The 26988-nt window shown below is 35.0% G+C and overlaps 1 protein-coding gene across 11 annotated transcripts in view; it reads right to left on the bottom strand.

Annotated features, from left to right (window-relative positions):
- Positions 1-2831: 2831 nt before the first annotated feature.
- SPOCK3 (SPARC (osteonectin), cwcv and kazal like domains proteoglycan 3) overlaps positions 2832-26988 on the bottom strand; it is a 469987-nt gene continuing 445830 nt past the window's right edge. For 10 of the 11 annotated variants that reach the window (XM_030492175.1, XM_030492178.1, XM_030492172.2 and 7 more), the window contains 5 exons: positions 19768-19887; positions 12910-13131; positions 7130-7192; positions 5733-5870; positions 2832-4703 (listed from right to left, as the gene is read on the bottom strand). In XM_030492175.1, the coding sequence (XP_030348035.1) occupies positions 4531-4703; positions 5733-5870; positions 7130-7192; positions 12910-13131; positions 19768-19887 (716 nt within the window). In that variant the 3' untranslated portion in view covers positions 2832-4530. The remainder of the gene's footprint in view (positions 4704-5732; positions 5871-7129; positions 7193-12909; positions 13132-19767; positions 19888-26988) is intronic. The other variant, XM_030492177.2, reaches the window with a different exon arrangement.

The raw sequence follows: 26988 nt of genomic DNA, 5'->3' as shown, positions 1-26988 counted from the left end.
GTGTGGCTCTCCAGCCCCCTCAGGCACATGGCAATCAATCACAAGCATTATAGAAGAGATCCGACCTCCTCTTCTTCACAGGGACTAAGTCCAGTGGACAACTTAATCTCACCAAAATGTGTCAGTACATAAGCCTGTTAAGTAAATAAACGATGAAAAAAGAATTTGAGAATCTTCCTAAAAATGGGTATCTGATGTTAATAGCAAGACCCACAGAGCACACCCTCAGTGCCCTGTGCTGGGTACTTGCCTGGTGAGTAGTATAATTACTCAAATTGGAGGGATGTGTATTCACGTGTAATTCAGCAGACTTGCAGAATGAATTTACAAAGCAGCTGTGAATGTTATAGGCGGACAGGGACAATGGGCCACCTGTCCATCTTGATTTTAACTGATAAATTTCAACTATCTTGGCAAAAATGGCCACAGACATGAGCATCAGTCCTGTGGATACCCTTGTCTGAAGTTTTAATCAAATTTTTCTATGGGGTCATGTGTAAAGCTGGTGAGAGCTGTAAAATACTCTGCGTTATTACTGATGTTAGAACATGGAGATTCTTCTTACAAATGGCACACACATACATAAAACTCACCTTCAAAAGGACAGATGCATATTGTGCAGTAGTCTCTTTTTCAGGATTTGGTTCAATTAGCATCTGAAACAGCAAAAAATTCAAGTAGAGGTGTCATCTTTTAGGCTAGGCAACTGTTTTCCAATTCTCGCTCTGGTTCCTTAACTTCAAAGAGTCGTTCTTACTGCCTTTTCACTTGATGAATTAACAAACTGGCAAATTGCACCCATCCTGCACAGTGACACTGTTAGTGGAGATCTAATTCATGACAAGAGGTTACCCTATTACTTCAGCATGTCCAATATGGTACTTGCCCGCAGGAACAGATTGGGTTTTTTTAAAATTTTGATATTTTAATTACTTACCCAGTGGTAACTGGTTAAGTTGGAGATTCTTCCAATCCATTATCTTGTTCTTCATGTTCATCCCAATCTGTTTCTTCAAACAGAAACTTGGTGACAACTACTTAGTGTCCAGTGAACTAGCTGAAATAAAATTGTGGATGATTTGCTCCTACTATATTTAGATTAGAGGAAAAACAGTACGAAGGATTATTGTATTTCAAACAAATTTGTGTTGCCACAGCTCTATTTAAATCTAATTTTTAAAACCTTTTAGTAATTTGAAAGATTTTCACCATTCTAATGAAGAAACCCTGTAAATACGGAGGGGTTTAAAATTTCCTACAAAGCATAAAATCAACCCACTTTCTCATAAACCTTTATTATTCCACTTGGGCACCGAATTCTTTAATAATAAGAATAAAAGAAATCCAGTTCTTGACCCTGTGCACGTAGCAAAAAATTTCCTACTATTATTATGGTCCGTCCTTCGCAGTCTTTTACAATAAACCAATTTTTGTACAAGCAAACTAATGACGCTGATTCATTTGCTTTACAACTAAGCAAATCTATGTGGCTGACCCGAAATATTCCCTTTGATGACTATCTAGTAATCTATTTCATTGAACTTGGTATTCTGTACTTTACAGTGAATTTGAGAATTATAACTCCACACATTATCAGAAGAGTAAGAATCAATCACTGTGTGAAAATCTCCAAATTTGTATCAGTTTCTCTGCATATTTTAAGTACATACACATGTGCACAACTATAAGATCAAGAAAAAACCACCAATGACAGTGACACTGTAAAAATAATGACGTTTTAAACTCAAGGAGTCCCTACTGCTTTCTGCCAGTATGTATTCACAAGGACATACCTCAGTGCAAATTTCTGGATATGACGGAAGTAAACCCCTTCTGAATGGCTTAGTTATTAAGTGATTTTCTATTACCAGCCTTTGCCTTTATTTATTCTACCTGCTCCTGATCTCATGCATTTCTTTAACGCTGCAGTGAAGTAGTTTCCGGTAAATTTGGTATCACAAAAGCAAATCAGCACCATAATATTAATCCATAAATGAAAGGAAGAATGTTTTCAAGGAAACTCACACTATCAGTATCTTCTGTGGCTTTTCCTCAGGAATGAGAAACAATTCAAGTGTTGTTGCTGGTTTAGTTCTGGACCACAGAAATTCTCCAAAAATGACCCTGAATCGATACTGTCACTGTTCTTTAGTAAATTTAACTATCTTGACATACTTCTGACTTTATGATAGGTAGCTTAGATACTCAGGAACTAAAATCCATGCATATTCTCTCCTCTTCCAGTTCAGTGGGGAATTTTCAGGGAAGAAAGAATATAACTTCTTTCGTGCTCTTTTACATGACAGTTCATTTTAGAATGGTCTTCATACTGTAATCACATAAGGCTAAACACATCATGAATTCTCTTTCCATAGTTTAATTCGCCTAATATCACAAGTTTTAATGAAATCTGTTTTCAGTTTGTCATCTAATGACCATTTGTCACATCACAAAAAAAACCCCACAATAGTACTTGCTACATCAACCCGTACTGACTACATTTTTTCTTTAGCTTCTTTATTTAAAATCAATTTATATATCAGTTAATTTCAGCCATAAGAAACTGTTCTCTGGTAAAATCCCACTATATTGGAATGGTAAACTCTTAACTACTTTTATTTAAGAAAATAATATAAGTATGCCCCACAAACTATGACGGAGTTTGAAAAGAAGTATCGCTCTCTCTTTACTATGCAATGAAGACAATGTGATAGAAGTACATAACAAAGCTATAGAAAATTCAGAAAAAAAAACCAGAACAGCAAAAGCTCCCTATGGGTTTTGCTTTAGTCAAAAATTCATTACTGGAAAAAAAAACATTAATAAATGGCTTTATTCAAATAAATACATTTTTAATAGGTGAAATGTATCAAATAAATACATTTTTTTTAATAGGTGAAACACTAATTCTTCCTGTTTCAAAATTTCAAACTACGCAAAAATTCAAAATGATGGGCTATACTGGCCAAAGGTTGGTTACAAGAGTCTTTATTTTGCAAACTATACAGAAACAGTAAAAAAGAAACTGCGTTATACTTTTCAATATTACATAGGATAAACAATAAATTTAGTATTTAGCGTGTAGAAATTAATTGAAATAAGAAACTGATTTTTCTTTTAATTAATGATGGGAAACCAGTGATCCAATTTTGAAATTATACAACCTGTAGTATTACATTATACAGGCCACGTCAATTTTACTGTGGGCAGAAAGCAACAGAAATGATACGAATGAAGATGGTGGAGTCCCAAAATGTCTACACAATTAATTAACATGCTAACATAAATACAGTGATTAAAGTAATTTTCTCTATAGTCAAATCTTAAGTGCTACTCTACACAATAATCTAGTCCACATGGTAATTACATAACAATAGGAGAAAAAACCAAACCAAAACAAAACCCATTTTCTTCATTCCAGCAGCAGTACCTATACTGGTATTAATTTGGTAATTGGGTGTGCTTAGCTATTGCTTAACATCCTATACTGGTACGCATGCTAAAACCTCTCTATTTCTATTTTGCAAGGCACCTTTACAATATGTTCTCTAGGTTTCTGCACTAGTAATAGAAAGCAACAGGAATTAAGATAAAGATGCAAAACTATTTCCTGAATTAAGAAAATAAGAAGTATTATTATACATTTATTAAAAACTACCTTGGGGCAAGTGCCAATACTCTGAAACACTGTCATATATAAAGGTAATATAATTTTAAGCAAATTTTTTTCCCATGTAAAATATTTTACGCTATTCTGATTAGAGAGAAATACAGAGAAACAACAAAGGGTGAAGCAACGTTTGAGTAAATAATGATAACACCTATACAACCTTGACATGAAAGAAAAAAAATTAACAAAGGACAAGAAAACTTTACAATTACAGAATTGGTGCTTGTCCATGCTACTGCTTTTGAAAAATCCTTTCAATAACCTAGCCATTTCGTAACAAAAAATATAACTACCAATGCAAACACAAAGAACGGACTTTGCTTTATTTTTCCCTCCTGAAAATTTATCTCCATACCTTTGGTTAATTAAAGGCTGGTGAGATGCTACTCATGCAACCAATGCTCTTCTACTGTAAAACATTTTTGATTTATTAAAAGGACAATTTGCAAAGCCCACAGGGCCTAAAACACCGGCAGAACTGAAGTTAAGTTACAGTATGTGTTCTGAAGAGGTCATGCACAGCTCCAAGTAAGGGTATATATCTTTTCACTGGAGTTTTAGAGACCAGTTGTCTTTATACTGTATTTTGCTCATTTATATTTTCAGTAGCACATAACATTTCTTTCTTCAGGCTAGACTTCCAATGTGTTTTCTTCAGCGCAAAGGCATTTAAAAACTCAAAAGCACATAATATTCTTATTTAAACAAAAAAAGTCTATGACTCCAGCTGCAATGTTTGAAATAATCATACAAAATATACGTGTTTGTTAGAATCCTTTTGATCTTTGAGAGCAAAGGGATTTTATGAAATGTCATCTTATGAATTTTGGAAAGGTACAACTATGGACCCCCTAATATCATCAAATATATCCATCATGGTCATCATCATCATCAACATCATCATCTCCTTCATCTTCATCATCATCTTCAATTTCATCTTCATCATTCATTATTTCATCTTCGTCATCTTCATCATCTGTCCATTCATGGAAATCACCAGAGGCAAAATCACCTGAAGTCTCTAAATCGATAGCTGAAAAGGTATGATAGTTATAGAAAAGGCACACAAGATACATTACATATCTGTTGTATAACATACATAAGCATTCAAAGGGGCAAATCAGAATATTTAGTTTCAGGACAGTTAGTTTTTTTAAACTACACAGTGTGATGTAGAAAGAAAACATAAATAATACACAGATCCTTTTGTCTTAAAATAAAACCACTTCAACAGGGATGAATTTCTCAATGTCAACAAACGGAGACAAATTTTATGGATTTGTAGAACTGTAATGACTGTCAGCAACAAATGAAAGAGATTTATGTTCAACTTACAGATGACAATAAGGACTACTGAAAATATACACTGCCTATTTTCAGTTCTTACATATTATCTTGAATTATCTAGAATTCTCCATTTAGCTTGAAAGGATCCTGGGTTAGATGAACAATAGGCCTGAGCTTGTAAGTCAAATATTGTGTTAAATTTACTCTTTGTTTCAGGCTATGTTCTTTGTTGCACAAGAAGTGGAAAGGAGTAATGTAAGGAGTAATTCCTTAAAAAAGGAAATTTTTATTTGCCATTTTTTGTATCTGGGACATCAAACAAAAGTGACATGGGAATTCTTGGAAGAAGCTGCAGAGTGCTGCAGGGAAGGAGAAAATAAGGAAGATTTGATGTGCTAGGAATCTTTGGCAATTCCCTCAAACATAAACTGGAAAAAAAAAAAAAAAAAAGGAAAAATTGAATTGACTAGCATGCTGATTACTCAACGGGATTTCATCAAGCATTTTGGGGCTTGTCTACTGCTGTTCTAGATGACTGATTTTCCCTAGGTTTATATACACTACACCAAGCACATATATAAGGTCTATTAATAGCTGACAAAGTGAAAGGAGTTGCAAAAATAATGAAGTAATACCAATAACAAATTATTATTTTTTGTTTCAAAATCCATGTAGTTGGGTCCCTCCATCTGCTCTTACTGAAGAAATTTAATCTGGCTGGTAATCAAAGGAGAAACACCTCTAAACCAAATGCCACAAAGGGTTCTTAACTTACCGCATTCTGCTGCACCATTTGTTCTGGATCCTGTCACCTCATTACCATATCTGTCAACACACCAGCACTGCCCTACGCTTCCATGGCACTGACTTGGTTTGTAATACCCATCTTCATCACAAAAGGGGATGTACTGCCCTGTGACATATAAATATTGAATAAGGATATCAAAAGTGCCTCTTGGCCAATGTAACGATTATAGCAGAAAGCAACTACATGTTGCTGGTTTTCCCCATTCCAGACTCTACGCTAACTGGTTTACTATTACTAAATTCAGTTACGCAGAAAGTGACAGAATATATCAAATGTGGGAGGGAAAATAACATGTATCAGTCTTGGACTAATTTCAAGATATAAAGTGACCAATCTTCCTTGAAAATTTTCACTGATGCTGTGATACATATTCCTTACTCCCTGAATGCCTCAGTCAAGATCTTCACTGAATGATGGGGAAAAGGCTCAAACATAGCACCCAGCCCTGAATGGGTATTCTATGATCTGCGGAATACAAACAAGTCTGAATAATAAGGACCAGGCTTCCTGGTCTAACAAACTATCTGCTACAAGGCTTAGGAGCTATTTTTATTTAACATGCATTTTACAATCCATTTAGTTATCTACTAATATTTAATTACCCCCCAATAGAAGACAAATGCAGTGTAACACACCAATTTTATAAACAACAAATGTTAATGAAAGAATGTTAAATTTGCATTTATATGCAAAATACCTAGGCAAATTAGGCTCTAAGCCAAAAGGGTTCCCCACCAGGAGTATAAGAGACACAATCACGCACTTATTTTGTGAGGCAGTGACTTGCCTAAGGCTGAATAATCCACTGTTTTTCATTTGGGACAAATGGAGGCTTTTTGAAAGAAACATTAAACATAGACAAACCACAATGAACAAAACATTCACATGAAAGCTTTTTGAAGTGTATAGCTGTTGTTAGAAACTACCCTTTGCAGAAATACAGTTTTGACTACTTTGGGCCAAGCCTTTCATTGCAGCTTTTATACAGCGTCCAATGGTAAAATGAAGATTTTGCATTTAAATTATATTGATACAGTATAAACTGATTCACAACAAAGATTTCAATTACTTAAAGAATATTACAGGTAAAGGATCAGCAGAGATACTAATTTAGGAGTGCCTTAGACTGTCCGCTCTATAACTGTAAAAATGTACCTTCTATTAGGGTAATAAAACAGATGTAATATCTTTTGGTAGGTAAGGTAATAAAACTAAGTTTAATAGCTTTCAAAAATTTCATAAATTCTGTTGCTGGAATTTACTGCGGTCTATCTTTGTTGGATTAATATTGATTTTATGTTGCTGTTTCACTAGGATTATTTATGTAAGCAATAAAACCTTCAAAAGAATGATCTATGGCTCACCTAGGAGCTTCTTTCCTCCTTGCTGCTTCTGAATGTTGCTGAGTTCTGTCTGGCAAGGTGGGTCTAAAATGACATAAAAAATGTTAAACAGATTACACTGTATCTAGAAAAGAAAGCATATGACTAAGTTTTCACAGTTTCCTATGTTCCAAGGTCACTCTTAACTACTGATCTTAAGAAACACACATATCCTGCATTAGTAGTCATGGTCTAAGCTTTGACATAAAGGAATTACTGCACCTTGCTACAGCTCCAGAATTATGAATTAGAGCACCACCACGGATTTTTGCAGAAGTTAACCCAGCTGTAAGCATCTAGTCACTAGTTTGGAAGATGGAGGAACGCTAGACCAAAATAGGAACTCTATCACACCCTATTTTATCAGACTACAGAAATCAGACTATGACTGTAAAGCTCGCCCCATGTATTCATTAGAAACAGGATGTCTCTTTTAATTCCTTCTCTTTTGTCCTTGTTATAAGTCATGTTCAAGTTTTGTATTTCACATACTACTCTAACAAAATAAGAATTTTCACCACTGACATCTGCGAGATTGTGATTCTACTGCAACAGTTTGATGGGTACAAAGCCCCATGTTCTGCAAACTAAGTTAAAATCAGTGGCCAAACTTTAGATGGCTCTAAGAGGCAGAATAGGTATTAAAATTAAACTTCAGTTTTCCATTCTTCAGTTATAGCTAACTCCAGTTCCAAATCATTTAATTTTCTACTGTCTATAAAAACAAGTCACAATATGACCCATGAATGTGAAGGAAATAAGAAGTGAATGTATATGCATTACTGCTGAATAAGTGAAAGAATCAAAGACAGCAAAGTACTAATCCCTGAACACTGATACTGCATTCTACATGACGCCATTCAGCATTTCTCATTCGGAATCAGCAGTAGTACTACTGAGTTTACTTGCATATGTTTTTAGCTCACTGGGGCTTGACATCATTGTGAGGGTTTGGGTTTTAAGTATTTAATCTTTGAGTATATGCTGAGGCTAAATGATTTTTTACATTTCTTGTTATAAGAAGTGCTTTCATAATGATCATGCTCACTATTACACCAGAGATGTTCATTACCTTTCAAAACTAAGGTTTCTGTCTTTCCTGGTATTTAAAGAGTTAAGGTCTTAATTGTACAACATTCTGAGGATCAGTTGTTCTTAAACCAAAGGTATTTCCAATTAATCAGTAATCTAAAAAATGATAGTCATTTATGCACACAAGTATCACAGGATACAAGGATCTAGGATTTTGGTGGACTTGTCAGTGTTAGGTTAACAATTGGACTTAATGAACTTAAAGGTCCCTTCCAATCAAATGATTCTACTCTATTCTGTCTTCCGAAGAAGATGGGAAATATGCTAAAGGAGAACTAGTCAAATAGGAAAAATACATATATTTTGTTCTTTGGAAAAAAATCCTAAATTAGAAACACAGAGTTGCCCACATAAGCACTAATGTGGAAATGTAAAAATGATAGACTATGCCTAAAGAGAAACTATCTTAATTTACAGCTGTAAATCTTCTGCAGTATAATTACAAAAAGGAATACCACTAACCAAAAGTTAACAAGGCAATATGAGAACGTTACTTACCCAGAACTCTCTTCTTTTCAGAAGCTAAGTCTTCAAGATTCACACTTTAGCTTTGCTTCTCAGGATAAAAGCATCAAAACCTCTTAACAATACTAAGTCACTCAGGTTCTTAAAACTGGCAAAGAGAATGACAGGCTAGAAGTTCAACCAATTCCTTTTGGTCCACAGCATATCCTTTTTCCTCTCTCCTCAGAGCATAATGCTTCCTTCTTTATTTTCCAGTTAGTTCCTGAGTTTGGAAAAGTTTTCTTTTAGATTTCTGAACTTATTTCAATAGAAAACCAGTGTCACTGGACAGCTTTTGGGAGTCTTGAGCCAAGGAGAAAGAATTCCTTTACGAAAATCAGTCTGGTGGCTCCCTTTGAAACAGAAATGAATCTGACATCAGTCTTTCTGATGATCTGAAGACAAATAAGAGACCTAATCATCTTCATCCTTAATCTACTTCCACAGATGTGCCAGGAATCGTCTCTCTGACAATAACACAGCATTGTTGTAATTCATGAACCATCAGTGCTCAAAGTACTGATGTACACCAGACTATCCCATGTTATTAATACTGCTCCTTGAGAAATTGATTCACTTGTGTCAAGAGGTGCTGCAAGGCTAGTACGAGTAAGCTTTGATTTACCAAAACCAGGCACATTAACAGAGCAATCGGAGTAAAACTGGTAGATCTGTCAAAAAAAGTCTAAGACTTTTAACAGACATTTCTCAAGGAACTGCTACCCACACAGTGAACCTCCAGCATTCATAGGTTCTTTGCCTTATTCAACTAAAAGAACATAATTTTCCATCTATCAAGTAGGTAATATTCAGCAGAGCCCGTAGCTTCTGGCATGCGGCCCACTGCAGATTAAGCTGCCATGTTGTGCCTTGCCTGTGCTGGGGAACAAGTATTATAATTGTTCTTGGACAACCACGGCTGGGACTTTAGAGATTTGAAGCATCAATTCTGCACTTCCAGAAATCTTTCTGGAGATCTCAATTACGTGTTAAGGCACGTCACATCTTCCTTTATAACCATCTATAAGCTTCTGAATATCTGAATAGATATATCTGAAGTCCTGCAATCTGAAAAGACTGTGGTAACAAATATGAATCACAATAACTATCATTCTTCTGTAAGATGGACTAATTTTAAAGTCATATAGATGCATTCCAGCCTTGCAGGCAGAAGAGCCTGAAAGAAAAAGGCATCTAGAGAAGTGCTGGAATAATAGATCCATGCAGAGGCCTGTAGTAAAGAAATACTCAGGTTCTAACAATTAATATTCCCAGCAAAATTGGTACTCTCCTACTCTGAAGCAGTGATGCAACAAAACCAAGGCTGTAACAATGATCAAGTAGTGGCACAAAGAAATTCAACCCATAAAAAAGCAACACTGCAACTGCCTCAGCACTCAGATAAGCACTAAAATGTTAAGCTAGCATCAAACAACTAAGAAAAGTTCTGAATAGGGGTGCTGAAGTGAACTGTAGTTGAAACTGGAGGGCAATACTGACCAAAGTGTACAGGAAGACTTGCAAAGAGCGCTGTCAAAGTGCAGAATCTTGAAGTATTGCAGAAATTAATTAGTGTCTTGGATGTATCTCAGAAATACTAAACTACACTTAGAGCAGAATAAGGCCAAGAAAAAATGCAATGAGCACCACTGAGTGGTACATAAGTGTTTAAGCATTAGTCAAGGTGGGACAGCTACTACAGGAAGATCTTATTCTGAGCAAGAAAGGTTTGATTTAAGTACTCATGAGAAGCTGTTTATATTGACTAGAAGTTGTGAGCAATGTGTAGTAATGGGTCTGGTGTACTGTAATGCATCATGTCAGACCTCAAGCAGAAAGAAAGAATGAAGACGAGTTGCAAGTACTTGTCTGATTCTTACTCTTGAACTGTGAAGCTAAGATCAAAAAGCAAGAGGGTTTTTCAAAAAGCACAATGGAACTTCTATCCCAGTATGATGCATCTTGTTGACTAAAATTTGTATTCACTTTGAAGATTGTTAATCAACAGCAGTGCTGTAAAATTGTAGATCTGCCCAGAAAGCACCTACTACGCTCAATGAATACAGAGAGCTGTCTAAATGGCTTGAAGCATTCTGTTAATATCAACTTATTTTAGTAAACATCAGAAAGAAGCCACTGAATTTCTCTACCTAGCCATCTCTTTGCTATTAGTAGCAAAGGTCTAGTTAAAGGTCTTATTTAGGTTGTTCAATCAAGTAAAACATAACCAAACATGATCACAGGGAATTCAGTGGGTCACTAATACACGAGGGAGTTAGGACTCAGATAGTTGTGCAAGAGATAATAATATGTGACAAAAGACAACTATAAGCTTTTTTTTCCTCCTTACATCTTCGAATAAGAGGGATAATGCAGGTTTTGTTGACAGTGTTAATCTGGAAGGATGGAGTACATGTTTAACGTGTAAGGATGGGCAAAACTGAGATTTCACCTCATTTACATTTTGAGGATATATATTTTTTACTATACACTCAAACACACTGGTATCAAAAGCTATCTAACCTGTTTAAATCAGCACCTTATCACAACAACGTGGTTAAGAGAGTGAGAAAACTGGAAAGGAAGAAAAGCTTGATAATGTTGGATTCTGCAATGGGGAGAATCAGTGTCACTGAAAGCTGGATTCCTGATTTTTAGCCTTCAGGGTACCATTAATATAATTTAGTAGTGTTTTAGATTAGTCTTTATGATACCATCATTGGCCTTTAGTGGTACACTGAGAAAATATTTCAGACAGACAGTATTTATAGGCTATAGAATGCAAAACTACTTGAAACTCATCTGTGGAAGTGCTTTCTTAATGCCCTGGTTATGCTGTATATGCATGATATGAAATCAGTAGGAGAAGCAATTGGTATAAGAACCTTGGCCTATACTAGGCCACATGTTATGTGCTGTACTTTCTCTGACAATTTAAACGAATTATGCTGCCCTCCAAAGAGTAAGGGTGTTTATATAAGGGTGTTTATACATTAAGCTGAAATGATTCTGGTGACTTTTTTTTTTTATCTTAAAGACAACCAAACAAAACATGTGATGTATGTTCCTTACTTTAAGAACTACTTTATTTCTGGGATGGGTTATTTTCCATTTACTAATTTTGTTAGCAGTACACACATGCTTATAAAAATAAAACCCAAAATACTGTTCTACTATGAAACAAACAAGGTGTTTTGAATGATTAAATGTTAATTTTTTAAAGTTTACCAAAGAAGTTTGTTATTTAGTATGTATCTACAGAAGTACAGCTTTTTTTTTGTTTAGATTTCCAATTGGCAGATGTGGCATGATAAAAATCTTTATTTCCACAGAAATCAGAGTCAAACCATAGATGCTGAGCACTAATGGGAATTTATCATGAGAGTTTTAAGGACATAAGTGAGATTTAAAAACTGAAATTAAAATTTTGCTATTTATCCCTCTGAAAATCTCAGTAAGAAAAAAGAAGGGGCCATTCTGTCCAGTTTCAGCCAATATTTAATGACTAAATTCTTTGATTGATTACAACTAGTTTGATTACATAATTTACATGGTGTCTCACCTAGATCTATAACTGTTACATGATCCTCATAAAAATAATGTTTTTAGGTTGTGTTTGTTTAAACGAATCACATCGGGACATTAACAAGAAATTCATCTGAGTAGTAAAAATGAATTGGTTTTAGGTCCAAATGACTGGACATAACTTTATCCATAATATTCATTCAGTTATTTTAATAGGGTCACAAAATCAAACATTTAAGATGCCCTCTTACAGCAATAAAAAAAATTTGTTTTATAATGTAGGCAAGTAGATTGGTAAAGAAATCATTTAAGTACTTTTGTTCTTTATTTTGATCTCTTTTCTTTGCATACTTACTGGAAGTTGGCACAAGAAACTATACTGCTGTAAAAGCATTAGCCAGTCTTTTGCACTTCATTTAGAATCCGTGAATTTCTAGCAAGCCTTTGCATTTAGCCTGGGTTGTTTGGTTTTTAATTCATTTTAGGTATTCACAGCAGGTAAAAAACCTTAACACAAATTCATGATACAGCATTTAAGAGCTTGTAGTTCACTGTAATCTTCTTAAAATGTTGAAAAAATAAAAAGATAGCACTACAAAAAGGTCAGTCACATACATATGCAGGTTGTTCTTATCTTTTACCTTGCTGTCTTTGGAAGCAGTAGCACCACTCATTGTTAGATATCAAACTGTCCTTGTATGTGTCACAAGAATTGAAGAACGCCCTGGTGCATGGCTCATTCTTGTCAAGGTAAATGCTTCCAAGTTCTGACTGGTCCAACAACAGGTCGTAGTTCGTATCAAGCCTGTTAAACATCCAGCCCAGGGAGTCTTTGCAAATTGGCAAAATGCTGGTATCAAATCCTAAGAGGAAAACAAATAAATAAATAAATAAAATAATCATACAGCAGGAAAGATAGAGCAGCTGCCGAGCTCAGCCACTACAAAAGAATGCTGCATCATGGAAATTGCTCCAGTGGTACATACATACCGTACATAAACAGTGCATGCTACTGAAATAAGACACATAAATTGTATGCCAGCTTGATTTTAACATAGTATTAAATTAACCTGCTAAAATGATTAATCCCACCATCAGTCTCAAAGCATTTAGAAACATGAGTTTTCTTGTCAAACATTATACCTGTAACACACACATTATGTACAGTAATAAATGATCTACAGTGACTTCCTGGAAAATAATTCTGTTGAGGAATTTCAGTAGTAGTATAAATCAGGAGAGTGAAGCTTAAGTGGTTTGCAATGTTTACAGAAATAAGAAGAGAATAAATCCCAGGTAACTTGTTGAAGTCCATTTTTTTTCTTCCTATAACATATATTCAATTCTATGAAAAAGGAGCATGATACTCAGCCTCCTCAATGTCTTAAAAGTTATGGTATCTTATCTTTACATGATGTACTTTACAACTTGGAGGAGGCCATGGAAAAGATGATTGCTAAGAGCAGCCGGCTGCCAGTATCAGGCCTACTAATATAGCTTGCATCTTCCTAAAATGTTGCTTGGAAAAAGGGTCATCAGGAACAGTTAATCATTCCCATTGCCAGAGCTCAAACTTCATGTCTGTTTTTCCTGCATCAACTGTAAAGCATATACAGACTTGCATATGGATATGGATGGGAAACTGAGAAACCACCAGGCCTCTTGACTATGTAGATGATACTAGCTGCATCTGACACACACATACGTTTTTTATTATTTACACGAACTCCTCCATGGCTTACATACTAGCATTCAAAACATTTCCTCAAAAGGAACCAACAGAAATGCTCCTGTGTTCTGATTATTTCTTGGGGGGAGAATTTCAACTCTTAGTAAATATGATCTGCTTTTCAAGGTGAAACTATTGTTTTCGTGCTTATTAAATTCCTGAGTAACAAATCCTAGTGCACATTGAGGGAGAGAGATTTTGACATTACGTGGAAATCAAAACAGCATTCATATATATGGCTTACATATTGCATTATATAAAAACTGTTTATCTAACATGCCAAGAGAAATAAACTACATGATTCTTTCCAATACCAGTACACTGTCCAGTACAATAAAACACACTGACAAATCAGACATGTGAGTAAGTACATATGCACTCTCCTACAATCCTGACTGCCATCTAGACCATGGCTTTTACTTGTTCAGCTTGCAAGCTGCATAGCAAGAATATTTGTACTTGTGATGGATTTGCCTAATATTTTGGCTATCAGGAAACCTTCAGTTAACAGCATCTCACAGCTGAGGCCTATCATGCACAAGCTGGGAACAAGTTTTCCTTCCTAACATAGTTATATCAGGACAGACCTGAGCCAGAAAGAGTAAACTAAAGAGAGGACTAAACAGATGTGAATGCTTTCTGTCATATTTGCTGCTCACAGAAGTGCTGACCTAGGTGAGACTCATCTGGCTCCATACTAGCCCAAGGAGGACATAGCATTAGGCATAACACTCTCTGTCACCTATCTAAAGTTGTAATATATTTGTGCTCCCTATGATTACACAGTTAGGAGCAGAGCCTGGGTTAAGGCAAGACACAGGGAAGGTACCAAAGGTCTTACGATAAACCTAGGATAACTGACTCTCATTTCACAACAAAAGGTACATGGGAAATATAAAAAGCACAGCCGCAACATTCCTTAAACACCTGTGAAAGTTGGCATCCAGAAGTCTCTCCTTTTCCAGAAAGTGTTTTAGGGAATTTTATGAGGTGGGGAATCAAAATGATTCCTATTGCTGAAGGCTACCAGTTTGCTGATAGATTGACAGTTCAGATGAAATGTACACTGTGGGACATGAGACTGACCATTTTATTAACAGAAGGGACCTGAGGAAGGAGAAATAAAATAAAATGCTACAATAAACACCTATATATGTTTGTGTATAAGGATAATTCTGTACAAAAGATTGAGTCAAAACAAACTTCAGTCAACAATACTGATTTAGTTAATTCAAAGTCTTAATTTTAAGCCAAGATGCATTAATTTAAAATTCCTGCTCAGAATTACTTCTAGGCTGGATTTCTTTTTCTGGACTATTGCTGTAAGGATGCCTGGGCTTATGCTAACCTGACACATGCAGAAAGAACCTTGTATTTCTAGTAAACTAGAACTGTGGTTCAGGTTACTAATCTGTACAATTTTGCAATACAGCTTATGGGACATTTTCTGAGGTAATTTAAGGAAGTAGTTGAATTCTCAGGCAGTCAACTTTTCAAGATATCAAAAATGATATTTAAAAAGGCAGTTCTTTTTATCTTTTATAACTATAAAATGACTGTGTGGGAGGGTACTGATAGGAGTAAGCAAAATCTTATTATTCTGCTTACGAGTTCTGGCTGTGCATCAGGGTTTCCAAGTATGATTCAGCAATGAAGATCAGCGAAATTTGATTTATCTCCGCATAATGTCAGCTGTGTCTCTTCATCGATAAGGAACTTCGGATAGTCAGAATGAAGTAAAAACCTCCAAGTAAAGATCTGAAGTTCTTAATTTCATTTACACATCGCTATACAAAATTATTCTTTTCCTTCTGCAAATTTGTAAGGGTATGTGGCAATTTAATGTAATAATATCTCACCATGCTAGCTCTAGACAAGCCAATTACAAGTAATTTTCTTTCAGACTTCTTGTATTTTTATGTTATTTTCAAAATTACTAGTGTATTAGACTCCAAATAATCATATTATTCCCAAGCCACAAGAAGATTCACTATTACCTTTGGCCTCTGGTCTTTCATCTTCTAATATAACAAGGTGCACAAGTGTTCTTCAGAAACAGACTGCCTGTTAGCGGAAATACTTGTGGGCCTACAATATTTTTTTGTGCTCTGCATTCGATGCATTAATTCCCTAGTTTTACCACACAAAATTAATACAGAAATGGAACAAGTATTTTAAAAGACTTTAAAGAGGTACGTAAAAACTTATGTAATTTTTCAACTATTTGTTTCACCATCCACATGGGAATAACAATGGGGGTATTACTGTAGTATGGGGGTAAAGTGTCCTTTCCCCTTTGTGTCTTCTATCTAGACCATAAATGGCCTGAAGATAAGACTTATGTGTTTATATTAGCATTTATAGTAATGATACTTCTATATATATGCAATCCAAATACCTCTGGATGCAAATGGGATTTCAGAAATAAAACCCTATTATTTGAAATATTCTAGTCTATATTACTAATAAGATTCAGCTTTGGAAGAAAAAAAAAGTGTCACACAAAATTATGTAACTCTTGCAAAAACACAACAATGTGGTCACCTTACATTTTTAACTTGTTATCAGTGTATTGATGGCTCTAGCAGAACAACCTAAACAGTATTCTTTGGTTTGTTTAGAAATAATGATTGTACAGATCAATGTGGATATTTAATACCTGGAACAACTCTGAAAAGCACCAGCAAGGTACTATAAACTTGCACCACATCTACCTTGTTCAGGACTGTGCCCAAGCCTTTTAATAAATCCTGTCCCAAGTAAGATCGAGATATGAAAAATCCTAAATGCAAACAGACAACCAGAAAGGATGACACAAACTGCTTTTTTAAATGCAGAAAGGTTTTTAAATGAAGAAGGAACTCTTATGACTAAAGGGCAGCCTGGTGGAAAGGGTGCCAAAGGAGATTTTTAACTACCCAAGGGTAATGAACATTAGAACTCTGAAAGGGGAAGCTGAATTCAGGTGGCTTTTCGTCATAACTGTTGTTCTGTACAGATTACTAAGTCCCACGTGCTAAGTATAAGGTTCTTATACATGATTAAGAAGTTCTTTGCAAGATTTATTTCTAGGTGTAGCTCTCAGGCACACCCAAAACAGGGGCTGGACTCCCTGGTATACTTAAAAATTAATGCACTTGATGTCTTGGACCTACTATGACTTTGGAGACTGACTTTCAGGGATTTCATTAGGGACACAACTCGAGAGCTTAGCTCTTGAAGAACAGTTTTAAGAATTTCCTAGTGGTATTAGGAAGGACATTACCATGTTAAATGGTTATCACTATTTTAGTTTCTTTGTGTGTTTACAGGGACATAGTGATCTAATATTTTCTTCTAAACTACAGACATGTTAATTTCTTATAAGATGCAGAACCTTTTGCTGCCTCAAGTGAGAAATTTCGAAGTTCAGAAATGTACATACCAGAAAAAAAGGACAGTTACGCAAAGCATTTTTTAAACAATTCTGTATTCCCAAATTCACAAACGAAAGAAAACTACTACTGATCATATATATATTAATTCAATCACTTTCTGTCTGTAGATGGACTGCCTTTTTGCAGTAGCCTGTCAAATTAATTCAATCAAGTAAATATAGGCTATTTATAAAATCAAGTAAATGTGCAAATAGAATCTACTCTATTTGAAAGATTCTTTTTTTTTTTTTCCCCACAATTAAACATGCAATTTGAGTAACTGAGCACAGGACTAAAACACTAAAATAACAGTCTAAACTGTCATTTTCCAAATGTTTTTGTGAAACACTGTGGGTTTTTTTCAAAGCACTCTTTTTTAAAGAGAAAAAGAAAAGACAGGACAAACTGAATGACTCACGTGTAAACATTTTCTACAATCTGATTTGCTTTGTTTTAGGAAAAAGAAAACAAACATGCCAAAGCCTATCGTCAAACTTCCATGTCAAACACCCCAGCAACCCTATAACAAATAGCAAACTTTTCATCATTCTTGAAACATTCTTGCTACCTCTATTTTAAGCTTGATGAGGTATACCTCTTTGAAACAGAACATGTAAATTAAAATCAGCACAGTAAACAGATACTATTTTGTACAACACTGAAACTGGTTAGGATTAATTTCTGCTACCCTGTTACAAGTTAAGTCAAACATTTCTGACAGTACCATGTTCACAGGGAATTTAAAGTCAGTAGCAGAATGAAAACAGACTTTTCCACACAGATTATATTTCCCTACCTGTTGACGAAAAAAGTCCCTGAAAAGACTATTCTTAACCATCAAAAAAAAGACCTTTTTTTTTTTTACAGTTGCTTCTTTTATCATTGCCAAAACTACTTTTTGAACTTTTGCTGTATTATCGGCTTCTAAAGAGCTGTACTGCATTTTCAACCTTACCTATTCAGTGTGTTACCCTCAACAAAGTGAGTATTCAGCAAGGAACAGAACCCTATGCAATATTTCATCTAACTTTTAACTGAGCAATGTGCCAACACTAGCTATATTATTAGATAGATTAGATTTTAGTTATTACAATACAATAAATGCTTACTTAAGAGCTGCAAACTTTGTTTTCATTCCTGGATGAGAAGCAGATCACATGCCAGTTATGGGCACCAACCAGAATGTCAATGGTAAATACATGTTTTTGTACGTGTTTTTTTCAGTATTAATAAAAAGTGACGTTACTGTATTACCGCCTTGCCTTTGAAATATTTTTCTCAATGTTGAGTATTCCCAGATAACTCATAATCATCTTTAATTCATTGTGTTTTGCAGAATTATTTACTTATATAAAAAATTCACACAATGAAATGACATTTCCAATTAAATGAAATAGACGGGATTTCTTGAAAAAAAAAGACAAAGTAATGCTACAAACAGCAATCAAACAAAAGCTAAAAAACCCCGACAAAACAAACCTCCAAATACTTAATAAGCCAATAATGAAGGAACAAAGGTAAGCAGCCAGTGGTGGCCAAGTTCTGTGAAACATGCTCTGGGGAAATTTATCCTTTTCTCCTCATATCAATGAAAGGTAGATTTTTATGGCTTATGAAATCTAATTTGACTCTCCTTCACAGTAGGACATCACTCTTGAAACTATTATTGCACACTTTAATTATTTTTTAAATAAGCCCTTTGATAATTGCATTTTAAAACTACTACTTTCCACAACAACAAAAAAAAATTGAATACGAGGGGGTTAAAAACAAATTATGTCCCCTCCTGCTTTCACTTCATTAGTACTCCTGAGTCTTTTCTGAAGTATACCCATAAGAATTCCTTTTTACTTACAAGCTTCTTTTCTATGTATCAGTTTTTCTGTGCCAATACCTACAGTGGCAGCAGCTAGCAATGATGGGTCACACATAATTACAGCTCCTGTACCTTATTTCTTAGGGCTAGCCTCTCAGCAAATCACTTTTCTCTATGGAAAAGTTGCTCAAAATTCCCACTTGTTTCTTCTGTTTTGTCTCATTATTTAACACCTAATTATTAAGATCTATCAAACAGACAATTTGATAGCATTAACAAATGAAAGGATTGTGAATGGTAGCTGCCATACATTCTTAAACGCAAGATTCCTGCCAAATAATGTTGAAAGTTTAAAGTGAACATCTTATATCAGTACTAAGCCATAAATAAAAAAACAACTTTAGAAAAACACAAAGTTCTGGTTTTGATACACGTCTACTTAAAAGCATATGAGAATAAGGCAAGTCTTAGCAATGGAAATACAAATGACAAAAAAGTATCTAAGAGAACATCAAATAAGATAAGTAAAATCTCTTACTGGTTCTTTCAGGCCTTTGAACAATCCTAGTCTTCTTATTCTGAATTCCACTTTCATGGAGTGCCTTAAACCAGTCTCTCAATCTGTTTGCAACCTCCCTGAATTCCAGGTCACTGCAAACTGAAAAACAAAATGCAGAGCTGTTTAAGTTTTTCTCCTGGGTGCTAAATAGAACTTTCAAACTGTGCTGAAAAAGAAAGTAAACCACATAATATAAACATATGTTTCACAGCTTGCTTTAATTCAGAAAGTTGACTTTCATTACCTAGGTATGCCTTGAAAACACAATTAAGGTATTTAGAAATAAATACCTGATGTATTATATAAATTAAATACATCATTTGCAAACTACTACAAGCACTTCTAGCACAGATATTTTCACATCTTACTGTAGATGATGAGGCTGTATGGCAGAGACACCCATGACAGTCTTCTGGAGTTTCATTTCTATGTCCATTAAGGCAATAGTAACAAAAGCCCTACCAGAAGAGGGCAGAGATGTGATTTAGGCAGATAACGCAAGAACATCCAACTTGCTTTCCTATGCTGAAGCGTGAAAAGAGGAAACGGGGTTGACGGAGAAAGTGCTTCAAGGGTGTCCTGAGAGCTTACTTGATTGAGTGTAGTTGTACGAGCCAATATTCATGAGCACCTAACCGTAAACAGGCAGCTGTACAGCCGGTCGGTGATGGAAAAGATGGCTTCTTTCACCAGGCACAGCAAAGGTAGAAAAAGCACACAAGACCAAAGAGAGCATCTGTAGCACAAAGATCATCAGATTAGTAGCAGACTGACTGAAACGTTGTACAGTACTGCTAGCCACATCAGCAGCAGAAGCAGATGAACAGAGGTGTCCAGTGAGGAGGCCTATTCACCTTCACTATTAAGCTGCTGGAGAAGACAAAGAAAAGGTGTTCTTGGAGCAAGCAGATACCCCTTCCAGAACTCTGTTTTCCCATTTCATGTGTTTGAGAGAAGCTGGGATAAGACAAGAGAAATAATAGAGTGTGGAAGATGACAAAAGCAGGAAAGGCACTGGATGTATGCTTCCCTCTGCAACAGAATACCTTTCACTGCCCTTGTCAACAGGTACCACTTCCAAATGAGGATCATTTTCCAGGTCTACCAGTAATTGACTAAGCTACAAACTGACTAAGCTACAATCTGATGAGCTCATACCAAAGTTAGCAGAGCTTCACAATAATGCTCTGGAAAATAAACTCTAGTTCAGCTTTTCCTTTACCACGTAGCAATCCATAATATTTGGTGGCATAGCCTTCAGCACACTTCATTAAATTGAACAACGCTGTGAAACTCCTATTTATGTCTTAGAATAATATTGAAACATGTCATTATGTCAACAACTATCAATGCCTGTACAACAGCAAGCATCTAAGAATTTGTTTATTCATTCTTTGCTGAAGTCTCTCTTGAGACTTTGATTCAATCCATGAAAGACTTAGGTGCAATCTATACATACATTTGCCTGTATTATGAACTGACATTTTTATAAACCTTGTATTGTGCTTTTCTCTTGTGTAATGGATTTCCACGCCCCCACCTCTCCCTCCCCCCCAATAATTCAATAGAGAACTGGGGAAAAGATATTAGATATTTTTTTTTATGATGTATTTGGCAATATATGCTCAAAAGTGTCCTATCACAACAATAAGATGAAAATGGTGTCCTGAGCCAAGACTAAACATCACAATTCAGACTTGTGGGATTTCTACATTTGCTGCAACACTGCCTTCCTTTACCAATCCTTGCACCAGCTGATTCTGATTTATGTCAGCATAAAGAATCAGATATTAACTTGGGACACCCTGCTCCTCTGTAATTTCCCCTCACATTACAGGTGAAATAATAGAGTGATATTGTTCTCTAACTACCCTTCTTTGGTTTAACAGAAACACTTTTAGAATTGAATCACAGGGTATGGAGCACAGCAACATCATTAGGGATACTGACCTGCCATCTAACCACTTTATCTACCCTGCATAATAAATACCACCACAGGTCCCAGAAATAACATAGCTACATTAATGATGCAAATGCTATTTTAATCTATTTCTAACTTGTCTATGCAGTGCTACTCCAAGTAACCTCTGATGCTGGGGTGACTGATTCAGAACCAGCATATGACACTTCTACAGGCACAGACACACATATATATGTCCAAAAATACGTGTGTGTATATATACATATATAAGGGAGAACATGAGGAAGTGCCAGCTACAAGTAAAAGATTAGCTTGAATAACATTAAGATGCATGTGGCAACTACATGACAAAGAGAATGTATGAACTTTTCTTTTTTGTAGAAGTAGCCAAATAGACACACTAAAACTAATAATTTCCTAAGCTCATTAAGGTATAAAAACCAAAGCACTAAGAAAAGGAGACAGTACCTCTTCGGCTTTTTGTATAAGAATAGAACAAAACCTGATGTTTCAGCATCTGGTACCAGACACTGTCATTCACAATACGACATAAAATGACATTTTCTTTGCTCCTGTGAATTGCATTCCTTTCCAAATGGCAGGTACATATGGCACATTTTGGGCATCAGACACATCCCATCTCTGATCTCAGATGAGGTGCTTTCTTCCCACTTTAACTTAACTTTCCCAAACTTTGCTTATTTATTTATATTATAGTTTTTAACTCAAAACAAAGAATGAGAAAATTGTAATGATCTTGGTCCATTTTAATGATTTTGATAACTTTATCATGCAAATAGATCAACTTCAAAAATCCAAGGCAATGCAAAACAAAGTGATTAAAACTGCCCTTTGAGTATTTTACACCCCATAGCTACACAAGTGCTGGAGTCAGCTCTCAAACACGGCATGTAATTACATTTACTGTATTATTAATTTTAATGCAGATTGACTTTTTGGTTCATGACATTTCCAATATGCCAAGTAAAAGTAGATGTCTTCTATATGTGAAATATGCATAAGAGATACAGCAGAACTACACTAATCTACACACTTCATAATTCACATGGACAAACTGTGTTCTAATCAAGGATTTATAGCATGACATTTGAGTATCACAGTTTTTTTATCAAAGAACATTTAGTTCATTTACTAGCATCTCAAAAAGTCTTAAATGGTAAAACCAGCTAGCAAATCAGAATTCTTGCCATGAAACTTTCTATCAATTATTTTATTTCCACAGGATGCTTAAAACACGTTTAAATTTTGAGTTAGTTACATAACAATTAATAATGCAATTTAATTTTGACTGCTGACAAGTAAAATCCACTGCACTGGATTTTTGGATTTTTTTTTTTCTGGATCCCACTACACCCCCCCCCCCCCCTTTTTTTTTTTCCTCCTCTATTTTGGAATTTTCCATTGAGAAATTGAAGTTTCACATTTCAGTACACTTACTATATGTGCTTTTCAAGATCTAGCTACCCTAACATTAAGAATAATAAGGGGAAAAAAAAAAAGATAACTAGGAACTTATTTTTTATTTTATGGTTCCTGTTAAGTGATTTTGGTTGGGGCTACTTAAGGCTAATTCCCTATCATTGGGAATTATGAATACTGACATCGATGTCAGTATTCATTCACTTCCATGGTTACTCTTGCATATGGTCCTCTCTAAATATTCTGTTACATTACATTGCTTGACGCATTTCAGAAACATTAAACTGATGAACTTAATTAATTTTTTTATATATTGTGTTTACTGGAACTGACATGGGAATAAAAATATAGAAAAAAAGGACACCTTATAAGAACATGGTATTTTATACTGAAAATTGACAAAGCAGAAAACAGATTTACACAACTATGTAAGAACATATGGTACTGGCAAATAATAGATCCTTAAAGTAGTACAGCTATTTCTACACTTAGAGATTAGCATTAGAGCACCTTTGGGCCAAGACCTCCCAATTCCTAAGTTATTAAGTGCAATGTGCTCTGACTACATAAGCCATGATAGCTGTAGGAAAGCTGCATTCATTACCCCATCAAGTAACACAATCAGAGGACTACTGGCATGATAGAGAAATTTTATCAAAGGAAAAAGATTGAATCTTTTGACTCCCAGGGTAAATAGGTAGTAAAACCCCTGTTTGGTCCTATCTCAACACAGACATGTGTGCCAAAACTTGACAGGAAAGAAGCAGTCCACTTTGCATGCTTTCATGTTAAGTTATAAACACATAAACCCAGAAACTGTGTATTAGGTTTTTTGCATGTTCTTATCTTAGGAAAATAATCTGGAAGCTGCTCTACAGCTGTCATATGTATGCACAGCAAATTGCAAACCCAAATATAACTCTAATGTTATATATATAAGATCAATATTATTCTTTAACAGCTTTTTGTACAATTATGCTTTGCAACTATGGTTCAAACTTATAAGAATAGGGGCTATCATAACCTAATAAGTCATGAATACTGCTTGTTTTAATTTTCATTTAAACCTGAACTATTTTTTATTATTTGGATCAATCTGATCAGTCTACTTACCACCCTGCAGCAAGTGTGAGTGGCACATCAAGCACTCATTCTCAAGTTACGAAAACAGAGTAATTTCTGGCTTAGAGGGCAAGTACCATTCTCAGGTAGTCTAAAGGGAAATTTTGCCTTAAGAACTTATATATGTAGTACAAACTTCAAATACACTTTTGAATAATAAATATGGCCTAAAATTATCTATGTTTCTCTATGAATCTGCTGAACAGAGCTGTCTCAAGTCTAATAATCTTGCAAAAAGTTCAATTTTATTAGCACACAGATTCCATATTCCTTCTTATTATAATGTTATACTACTACAGATTTCCTCTTCCTTTTTGTTTCATAATCAGGTCATATTTTTATACTGTGGCCAAAATGACTAAGGCAATATTTGTACATTCTGAGTAAACTGAGAGCCTCAGACTAGAGAATCCCATTTAATGTTCAATGTAGAGTCAGCCATATATACAAACTGAAGATTCTTATCATACGGGATATTAAAAAAGTATAAATCCTTTCTAACATCTTCCACATGTTAAAGATATGATTTTGAATGTCAAATGTTCAACTACAGGAACTTTTTTTCTAAAAGTACTTATCACACTTCAAGTTTTTGTTCCTGTTTTGACATGTAAAAAGGAAAATAGTAGCAAAATAACCTTTAAAATAGTAAAGTAACAATTTACGTTCACTCACACCAAAACTTATAAGTAAGTTTTGCTTAACTTTCCAAGAACATTCAGATAAGCACTGAACAGATGTAAAAGATGTAAGCCTAAAAAGCAGCATTCAGAAAGTCGTAAGAAGAAGAGAACAATATTCAGACATTATCAGAGTCACAAACACAATTTTTTTCCAGAGGAGCTAGGCTGCACAATGTAATCCTGAGTCATGCTTAAATAAAATCTTTAAGTCACAAAAAACCCCAGGTATATTTAGTGAAAATGGCTACATTTAGCTTAATTTCTGATCTGTATCCTGTCTTGGTATAGTACCTGTCTCAGCACTCCACCTTAATTCACAGAGATTTATGCGAATAAACCTTGTATTCTGTAACAGAAGGGATCAGGTAACCCTCCGTTCACTAGAACACTATGTGCCATTGAAATGTGCTTGCTCAGGGTTATGCTATATAACAAAAAATTGTACTAATTAATGGGTCGATGCATTCTAAAATATGTTTAGGGACTCTTCATCCCAGTCATCAGCTTGTAAAGATACATGCTGCTGAAACGTTGTACTGATTTAAAATAGGTCAAGATGAAGTAATTCAGATTTATTCAGACTATTATTTCACCTGATAGGGAGCTTAATCTTTAATGGCGAAAGACAGACAGTAAAGGTTGTAGAAGGTTAGACAGTAATCAAAAAATGCATATTGTATCACATAAATCCACCAAGGAACCTGCCTGATTTTGTCTAACACCAATGCAAGGCATTTCTGCTACTACCATAAATTCTAGTCCCCATTAAGAGAATTAGTACAGGGTAAAATGAAGTAACTAGCTCAAAGGTTACTGGAGTCTCTTGTCATCTGAAGTAACAAAAACTGTTTTTTGCAATCAATCAACATATACAGTCATGAAAAAATTAAGGGATCTGAAAACGTATAGGTATCCAATCCAGAAATATCTTTATAATAAATATTATTTAAATGTTAGATGGAACCAACTGTTAAATTTGTTTTCATATACAGTAAATGTTACAATTTGTGTTGGCATTTGAATATAATTTACTGATTGGAAGTAGAATATTGGAAAACGCTATATCAGTATGTGTTCTTTTGGTGCCTTTCAACTCAAGCTAACTGATGAAGTAAAAATAGTGCTACTGAAAGCTGTAAAGACAAGGACAAAATATTTTGGGTCTAGCATAACAGACTGAATTCCCTAACATATTCAAATCAGCCTTAGCTTTCTGACATAACAGAAAATAGGTTATTTCAAGTGTATACTTTTTATATAAACAGAGACATATATATAAAAAATTATTTGTAGTTTAACGAGCATAAATCATTAGCATATTGACATAATAAGCACACTGAAATACCCTTTTATTAAGGAGTAGCTTTTGTTAAGTGAAGAGTCAAAAATGATTTAGAGAAAAAAAAAAAAAGAAGCCATAAACATACCCCACACTATGTACCATAATTCACAATAATACATGGGACTACAAGGCTGTAGATAGAACCTGTGTCTCTTGTTTACTTTGAGAAGAGATACTTTCACCTAATTTTTCAGCAGCAGACCTCACTCAGTTCAATATTCAATTCTAAGAGTAGAAGGCCTGACAATTGTGAAGGAAGCAATACAAATCTAAATAAATTAGCACACAGTTTAATGGTTAATTTAAGTGTAGAACTCACCTATCTATCTGTCTTCTTTTGTGCCCACAGCCAGAATATTCCTGTCTTTGTATAACATGACATTCCATTCCCAAATCCACTAATTGCCAGTAAGCCTAAAAACTATGATTTACTGATGATATGGCCACTGGGATTAAGCTGGAGGAGAAAGATTAAGGCTTTGTTTCAGAGAGAGAGATGAAGTACCTTGCCCTGCCAGAAGGCACACTTCCAAGACACAAAGTGGTACCCCACTACCACATCATGTGGTTTTGCTTGCCACACAACCTATCATGTGTTTCAAGATACAACCACCCCTACAACCAGAACTGCAGATCATCCCCCACACATAACAATCTCCTGCAGTCGAGCAGAACTATATTCATAAATCCAT

Source organism: Strigops habroptila, chromosome 7 (assembly GCF_004027225.2).
Source record: "Strigops habroptila isolate Jane chromosome 7, bStrHab1.2.pri, whole genome shotgun sequence".
NCBI lineage: Eukaryota > Metazoa > Chordata > Aves > Psittaciformes > Psittacidae > Strigops > Strigops habroptila.
Note: the sequence above shows the minus strand (reverse complement) of the source record. Positions and strands in the feature narration are given on the sequence as shown.